At 40.5% G+C, this 9,058-nt stretch overlaps 1 protein-coding gene across 3 annotated transcripts; it reads left to right on the top strand.

Moving 5' to 3' along the window:
• The first annotated feature begins 860 nt into the window (after window positions 1-860).
• Window positions 861-7,919, top strand: LOC118387846 (beta-1,3-galactosyl-O-glycosyl-glycoprotein beta-1,6-N-acetylglucosaminyltransferase 4-like). Of its 3 annotated transcripts, none has more exons than XM_035776626.2 (3): window positions 861-1,121; window positions 3,613-3,679; window positions 3,884-7,919. In XM_035776626.2, exon 3 carries the CDS (start codon window positions 3,885-3,887, stop codon window positions 5,235-5,237), a length of 1,353 nt encoding a protein of 450 aa, XP_035632519.1. In that variant the 5' UTR covers window positions 861-1,121; window positions 3,613-3,679; window position 3,884; the 3' UTR covers window positions 5,238-7,919. The 3 variants fall into 3 exon arrangements, with proteins under 3 accessions (XP_035632519.1, XP_035632520.1, XP_035632517.1); XM_035776627.2 differs by having other exon boundaries at window positions 861-1,138; XM_035776624.2 differs by having other exon boundaries at window positions 861-1,154.
• The last annotated feature ends 1,139 nt before the right edge of the window (window positions 7,920-9,058 follow it).

Genomic DNA, 9,058 nt, shown 5'->3' with positions numbered 1-9,058 from the left:
CCACTCGGGAAGGCCTGCACATTTTCATCTGACATGCTACATCACATTACGTGTTAGCTTAATGTATTTAGCTAGCTACAGTATCATTCCACTTTCATCTGTGATTTCATTGCTAGCCTGGCTCACTAGCATGCTCAAAAAAAAATTATATAACCAAAAGTAGTTACTAGCTAGCTAGTACCAGCTATCTAATTAGCTAACGCACTCACAGAAGTAAACACATCGGATGTAATAAATTTGTGGCCATCTGGCAATATTGTTGAAATGCATTGTAAGTTTACACCAACTTTATGGAAGCCCATTTTCACTCCTATTTGCTGTGCCAAATGTGCGTGCATTGCACCCATATGCAGACTTGACAACATTGTCCACATAGCAGTTGGCGGCGGACCACAAAGTGTTGTTTCTGGGAAATTGTTAATCATTGGCAAAAGTGTGCATATTGTTAACCCCATGCCCAATCCTCCGGTAAATTGTGATGTACTCACTTACAAAACTCTGTTTTGGACAAGACTGATTTCATGACAAAAATTATCATATATCCACTTTGTAGTACATTTTGACACTATAATTAATGTTTCTGACTCTTATCGATGCCACGGGCTATTTAAAACCAGAGAAGTTGGTTCTAAGGGGAAGTTGATCTTGCTGTCATGCAGGTTTTACTGTGCATGGAGTTTCCAATAAATGGCATTACTAAATGTGTGATGTGATAGGTATTTAAACATGACATTTTTTTAAAAATTAAATTGAATTTAACACACACAAAACAAACATTTGATTAATAAAATATTTAGTCTTCCTCAAAAGGGGACGCTATCTCACTGGGTCTCAACTCGTTTGGTACTTCAACACCTCTCTCTCTCTCTCTTCATTGCTGCAGTGAATAGGAAAAGTCACCCCGTGCGCGCTGTCAGAGTCCAAGCATAACGATAGCGGATCATTTTAACATGATGGGATTTAACCGAAGACATACGGAGCTCTGCAATTAACAAGACACTGGTGGGATATCAAAGGAGTTTACCATGCAGCGAACAACAATCTGTTTGTGGAATAACACTTTCGGGAGATTGACGAAAAGTTTACAAATCTGAATGGAATTGTAGAAGCAACATGCTAAAGTATGTCAATTATACCGGTATGCAAAGAGAAAAGTAAGAAGAAAAACTTGGAATCTTGTAATTCACAATGATATGACTTTGTAGTTTAAAAAAAATTAGAGCTTGAAATGTAGAGCACATTGGGTGATCATTCTTCTTCAGAACAGAACATTCAACACGAGAAATATATTATTTCTGAAAATTCGAGTCATTGCTAGGAAGTCACAGTCAACTGAACACCGTTGTCTTCACATGTTAGTTCTCAATTAAACTCAATTCAATAAACTGTATTTATCATCAAGGAATGGGCGTTAATATGGACAGTGATGGAAAAAGTACCCAATCGTCATACTTGCGTAAAGATACCTTATTAATAGAAAATGACTAAAGTCAAAGTGAAAGTAACCTACGAAAAATTCTAAAATACTTGTTTTGAAATATACTTAAAAATCAACAGTAAAATGGAAATGCTCAAATATACTTAAGTATCAAAAGTGAAAGTACAAATCATTTGAAATTCCGCATGTTAATCAAACAAGATGGCGCCATTTGTTAAATATATATTTGTATTTACGGAAAGCAAGGGGCACACCAACACTCAGACATAATTTACTAACGAAGCATGTGTGTTTAGTGAGGCTGCCACATCCATTGACCCTTTTCCTGTCCTGCTAAGCCTTCAAAATGTAACGAGTACTTTTGGGTGTCAGGGAAAATGTATGGAATAAAAATTTAATGACTTTCTTTAGGAATATAGTGAAGTAAAAGTAGTAAAAAAATATATAAATAGTAAAGTACAGAAACCCCCAAAACCTACTGAAGTACTTTAAAGTATTTTTACTTAAGTAATTTACACCACTGAATGTGGAGTTGGTCCCCCCCTTTGCTGCCACTCATCTGGGTAGGCTTTCCACTAGATGTCGGAACATTGCTGCGGGGACTTGCATCCATTCATCCACAAGATGATTGGTGAGGTCGGGCACTGATATTGGGCGATTAGGCCTGGCTCAGTTAGTGTTCCAATTCATCCCAAAGGGGTTCGGTGGGGTTGAGGTCAGGTCTCTGTGCCGGCCAGTCAAGTTCTTCCACACCAATCTCGACAAACCATTTCTGTATGGACCTCGCTTTGTGCACTGAGGCATTGTCATGTTGAAACAGGAAACAGCCCTCCCAAACTGTTGCCACAAAGTTGGAAGCACAGAATGTCTAGAATATCATTGTATGCTGTAGCGTTCCCTTCACTGGAACTAAGGGGCCTAGCCCAAACCATGAAAAACAGCCCCAGACCATTATTCCTCCCTCACCAAACTTTACAGTTTCCTCATTCCAGAGAACGTGTTTCCACTGCTCCAGAATCCAATGGTGGCCAGCTTTACACCACTCCAGCCGACTCTTGGCATTGCACATGGTGATCTCAGGCTTGTGTGCGGCTGATCAGCCATGGAAACCCATTTCATGAAACTCCCAACACACAGCTATTGTGCTGAAGTTGCTTCCAGAGGCAATTTGGAACTTGTTAGTGAGTGTTGCAACCGAGGACAGACTATTGTTAGGCGCTACGTTTCCGCTTCACAATAACAGCACTTACAGTAGACTGGGTCAGCAGGGCAGAAATTTTATGAACTGACTTATTGGAAAGGTGGCATCCTATGATGGTGCCACGTTGAAAGTCACTAAGCTCTTCAGTAAGGGCATTCTTCTGCCAATGTTTGTCTATGAAGATTGCATGGCTGTGTGATCCATTGTATACATCTGTAGGCAATGGGTGTGGCTGAAATAGCCAAATCCACTAATTTGAAGGGTGGTCCACATACTTTTGTATATATAGTGTATTGTAGTGATTCAGGAGTAATATTACATCAGCATAATATGCCCCACCAACATTAGGCAACTATTCTGAAAACCCAAACTCAAATAGCTTAAATAAGTCAATTAAATCAACGATTTTCAGTAGGTATGAGGTACCTTGAATGTCCCATGGATAACTTCCTTTCAGAATCAAATAATATGAATATTTTCTGAACGTTCCCTAAAGCACATCAAATATCTTATTATAACGTTATACTGCGACCAAACCAGGACCTGTACTAAACTTATGGTCCCGAGTTATCATCATGTTTTATTGTTCCTAGAATGTTCTGAGAATGCCAGTGGGATAATGTCTTGCCGAAACCCTTAAAGGGACCTAATGGGAGCATTGTCCTTAGGATTTCCCTGTTTGCTGGGAAGATCCCTTTCAATGTGCCATCCAATCTCATAAAAAGTTTCAGAAAAAGTCTCAGTCTTGTTACCCTTTAAAGAGGAGGGTGCTGGAGTATTGAAAACAGGGATGCCAATAATCGTTTCCATCTCTTTGAGATTTTTTTTTGTACGACTTGTTAACTAAATCAATTTGTTTGCATACAATATGGCTCTGTATTTGTATTATTGATACAGTTTATACAGTCTTTATTTCTCATCTTTATCAATGTGCCAATCATTTCTGACCTTACTGTACATTTGAACTCTTCAGGCTCGGGCTTTAGAGCGAGTAATCTTTTCTGGGCGTTACGAGACCTCCACACCATTTCCTGAGAGAGGTGATTTTTTTTTTTTACAGGATTATATCTTTAGCCTAACATTTAAATTGTCTAAGCAATAGCGCAAATAACCAGCTGAGCACGGTTATCAAACATATTGTAAAAAATGGATTCAGTTAAATCCTTACGAATGTTTTGCATGATTGCATGTGTGAACTGACTTGTTTCTTTTTTTCTGATTATTGTTCTTTTGTGTCACCACAGAATGAAAATAAGATTTGCCTTTCCAAGCAGACTGCGGAAGAAGAATTTCATTTCTTCTTTATCATTGCTGCTGGTGATCTGTGCCTTCTTGCTGCTCTTCCTAAAGTTCACTGTTAAATACAGCATTACCATTGAAACCTATGGGTCTACCGCAGGCTACAATGACGTTGAGCTGCTCCATCGCTACAACATTGACTGCAATGCCATCTATGAAATGGAGCCGGCCGAGTTGGGGAAGTCGCTGGTCATCAGAAAACAGTTGGTGGTGGAAGAGCAGGACAAGAGTTTGGTCAACCTGATCTCCAATTGCCCGCGATACCTCCGCTCCCGGGGCTATGGGGATATCCAAGTGTCTGAGGAGGAGCAGGCCTTCCCCCTGGCTTACTCACTGGTGGTCCACAAGTCTGCCTCCATGGTGGAGAAGATCCTCAGGGCCGTCTACACCCCTAACAACATCTACTGTATCCACTACGACCTGAAGTCATCAGAACTGTTCAGAGAGTCCATGGAGGGTCTGGCACGCTGTCTACCCAACGTCTTCATCGCCTCTAAGCTGGAGGCAGTGACGTACGCCAGCATCAGCCGCCTCAATGCTGACCTCAACTGCCTGTCTGACCTTATAGGATCAAAGGTCAAGTGGAGGTATGTCATCAACCTGTGCGGTCAGGACTTTCCCCTGCGCTCCAACATAGAGCTGGTGGCTGACCTGAAGAAGCTCCGGGGGGGTAACATGATGGAGACAAGTCGCCCCAGCGAATACAAGAAGCAACGTTTCTCCTTCCACCACGAGCTGCAGAACGCGTCATTCGAGTACCACCGGCTGCCGGTGAAAACCAACAAGGCCAAGGGGCCTCCGCCGCACGGCATACAGATGTTCATCGGCAGCGCGTACTTCGTGCTCTCGCTGGAGTTCGTCACTTATATGAACAAGTCTGCGCTGGCCAGGGACTTCCTGATGTGGTCAAATGACACCTACTCCCCAGACGAACACTTCTGGGCCACGCTGACACGGGTGCCGGGCGTGCCAGGTGAGGTGCCACGGGCCCAGGCCGACATCACAGACCTGATGAGCAAGACCAGGCTGGTGAAGTGGAACTACCTGGAGGGACCGCTTTACCCATCATGCACAGGGAAACACGTCCGCAGTGTGTGTATCTATGGGGCGGGGGAGCTGCGCTGGCTACTGAACTACGGCAGCTGGTTCGCTAATAAGGTGGACGCCAAAGTTGACCCGGTCCTTATCCAATGTCTTGAGGATAAATTACAGGAGAAACAGAGACTCTTGGTCAAGGCTATGAAGTCACAACAAAAGATTCCCTCCTCTGTGTTAGCAGTTGATGTTATTCTTCAATAACACAAACTCCAAAGCAAATCTGGGGGAGAACATTTGATTTATTTGAAAAAGACAAATCATAGATGTTATGCTGGGAGGTAGATGTTCAGTCTCCCCGGTCCTCAGCTTTTCTCAAGAGAACAAAGGACAGGATGCCATTGATAACCCCCCACCCTAGCCTGGGATTGACCAATAACAAGGATACTTGTTATTGGGCCAATGGCCAAATAACAAGTATCCTGCTCCAGACTCAATGTACAGGCCAATGAAAACGTGGCACACGTAGCTCTGAGTCCAGGACTGACATTCCACAGATTCTAAACAGCTGTTGAACTGAAGACCTACTATTTACATTGACAATTCCCTATTGATCATTAATTCTAGTACTCGTCCTCTCATCCTCTGCGCTGTGTATTTATTTTCAAAATATTCTTATACCTGGAAAAGGTTAAATAAATGGATGATTGATTATTAATGGGTTAATTCATGTGGGAATATGGAACCTTTGTAATGCTGTTTTTGACAGCACCATTTTGGTATTATTAAAGACTTTTGTCTGAGTTGATCATGTCCGAAACTCAAATGATGTGACAGTGCTTTATGGTATTTATGATAGTGGAATGCTGGATGAGATAGTGGAATGCTGGATGAGATAGTAGAATGCTGGATGAGATAGACTTGGCTATCTATGTTAGGGTTATTCTCTCGTTTTGCAACTTGAGACTTGAAGTGGGGGATGTTTGTGATAGTCTGACCTTTATGTAATATGGATTAGGTTAACCAGGGCCTTGGCTCCCCAGGTGAAAGCATGTGAAAACCAGCGTATGATGACTACAGTCATCAGAAAATATTCACATCCCTTGACATTTTCCAGAATTTGTTGTGTTACATCCTGAATTTAAAATAGATTTTGCATTGAGATTTTGTGTCACTGGCCTATACACAATACCCCATAATATCAATTAATGTTTTTATAAATATTAATTTACATAAGTATTCACACCCCTGAGTCATACATGTAAGGATCACCTTTGACAGCAATTATAGCCGTTACTCTTTCTAGGTAAGTATCTAAGAGCTTTGCACACCTTGATTGTACACTATTTGTAAAAAAAAAAAAATCAAAATTCTTCAAGCTCTGTCAAATTGTTTGTTGATCATTGATAGACAACCATTTTCAAGTCTTGCCATAGACTTTCAAGTAGATTTATAAGTCAAAACTGTAAATCGGCCACTCAGGAAAATTCACCAATCTTCTTGGTAAGCAACTCCAGTGTAGATTTGGCCTTTTGTTTTGGGTTATTGTCCTGCTGAAAGGTGATTTCATCTCCCAGTGTCTGGTGGAAAGCAGACTGAGAAAGTTTTTCCTGTAGGATTTTGCCTGTGCTTAGCTCCATTCTGTTTATTTTTTATCCTGAAAAACTCCCCAGTCCTTAACAATTACAAGAATACCCATAACATGATGCTGCCACAACAATGCTTGAAAATATGGAAAGTCGTACTCAGTTATGTGTTTTGCGCCAAACATAACACTTTTTTATTAAGGACAACAAGTGAATTACTTTGCCACATGATTTCAGTGTTACTTTAGTGCCTTGTTGCAAACAGGATGCATGTCTCGGAATAGGTTTATTCTGTACAGGCTTCCTTCATTTCACTCTGTCAATTAGGTAAGTGGTGTGGAGTAGCTACAATGTTGTTGATCCAGCCTCAGTTTTCTCTTATCAAAGCTATTAAACTCTGTAACTGTTTTAAAGTCACCATTTACCTCATGGTGAAATCCCTGAGCAGTTTCCTTCCTCTCCGGCAACTGAATTAGTAAGGACGCTTGCATCTTTTTACTGACTGGGTGTACTGATACACCATCCAAAGTGTAATTAATAACTTCACCATACTCAAATGAATATTCAATGTCAGCTCTTTTTTATTTTGACCCATCCACCAATAGGTACCCTTCTTTGCGAGGTATTGGAAAACCTTGCTGGTCTTTGTGGCTGAATCTGTGTTTGAAATGCACTGCTCGACTGAGGGATGTTACAGATAATTGTATTTGTGGGGTACGGAGATGAGGTAGTCATTCATAAATCATGGGAAACACTATTATTGCACACAGAATGGGTCCATTCAACTTATTATGTGACTTGTTAAGCACATTTTTACTCCTGAACCTATGTAAGCTTGACATAACAAAGGAGTTGAACACTCATTTAAGACATTTCAGTTTTTAAATGAGAAAGTGAGAGTTGTATGAATCAGTTCATTAGTCCAGACATGAAGGGCTTTCAGACTTTATGGCATTCCCAGAAAGCATGCATTATTGAGGCATTATTTATTTTACACTTAAGACATGATTCTGCCGTTGTGCCGTGGAATTTGTGAATTTTGAAACTTGTAAAATGATTGTATACGTTAGTTTATACTGGATTAAGCGTATAGTTTCGTTAACTGTCATGTTGTTAGCCATGCTACAACTTTCCCTCCATCTTGTGCCAACATCAGTTCTTTTTAAGTCTTGGTTCCAATAGTAAAAACTATTTTCTGAGAGAGTTCTCAATTGGATATGCTCTCTGCAGTGTTTTGTATGTGAACATCATTTTCTGACTCAAATAAGATTCCCTTAAGGTTGCTCTGATCTCCAAAATATGCATGTATTCCAAAAGGACTTTGTAATTCTGTCATGGAAATAAACATATTTCCTGTTACCAAGTCATTGACGATTTCTATGTCTTAGTGTTCCACAATTTATCAGTGAATTCTGAATAGCTCTCCAAGGATCGTTCCATAAGGTTGTGTCCTTAGGGAGAGATATTGAACATAGACACATATAAGGCTTCTGGGGATGAGCATGCCATCTTCAATATGTAGTTATCGTTCCTCTTTAGTGCAATATGTTTCCAGATCTGGAAGGTTTAAAGGATGTATTTTGCGGGGTAATAAAACCATGCCATTCTAATGAGTTTTATTCTACCTGTAATATTTAACCAAAGATTATTCCATTTAATTAGATCTGCTTTCATGTTGAGTAATGGGGTAAATAAGTTATCTTTAGCAATTTGTTTGTGGTCACTTATTAAGCATCCTAAGTGTTTAATATAAGCGTTGTTCTTTATCTTAATTCCCTCTCTCACATGTTCAAACTGTCAAGACGGTTCTCCCGAGTGGCGCATTCGATCCAAGGCACTGCATTTCAATGCTAGAGGCAACACGACAGACCCTGATTCCAGGCTGTATCACAACCGGCCGTGATTGGGAGTCCCATAGGATGCCGCACAATCGGCCAAGCGCCGTCCAGGTAGCCAATGTAAATAAGAAATTGTCCTTAACTGACTTGCGTACTTAAATAAATAAAATCTGGACCTAAATAAGTGAACTTATCAGTTGCCTGTTGATTGCATTAATACAAGTAAGGGCCCACAAGGAAGTAAAATGTGTGTGTATTTAATGGTGAATTAGAAGGTAAACAGGGGAAATGTAATCTCTGGAACAATAGTTTCAACCCCCTTACCAGCTGGCTAAAGTTGCCTTGACAAACATAGTAAAGACACTAACGATCACACATGATCACCTCCTATTAGTAGTGAAACAACCTCTTTTACTAGGTTTTCCAATCTCTGTCCATGGCAGCAGAGTTTCAGAAATGATTAGAAACAATCAATCAACTCACACATGGCGAAATTATTATATGAAGCATCTAATGACCAGTGAATGTCACGATCGTCGTATTGAGGAGACCAAAGCGCAGCGTGGTGTGAATACATACTTTTAATTATAGACGAAAAAAAACACGAAGTACACTAAACAAACAAAACAAACTAACCAGATGAACGTGGCCGCTATAGAAA

This window comes from Oncorhynchus keta, chromosome 9, assembly GCF_023373465.1.
Source record: "Oncorhynchus keta strain PuntledgeMale-10-30-2019 chromosome 9, Oket_V2, whole genome shotgun sequence".
In the NCBI taxonomy this organism is placed as follows: domain Eukaryota; kingdom Metazoa; phylum Chordata; class Actinopteri; order Salmoniformes; family Salmonidae; genus Oncorhynchus; species Oncorhynchus keta.
Note: the sequence above shows the minus strand (reverse complement) of the source record. Positions and strands in the feature narration are given on the sequence as shown.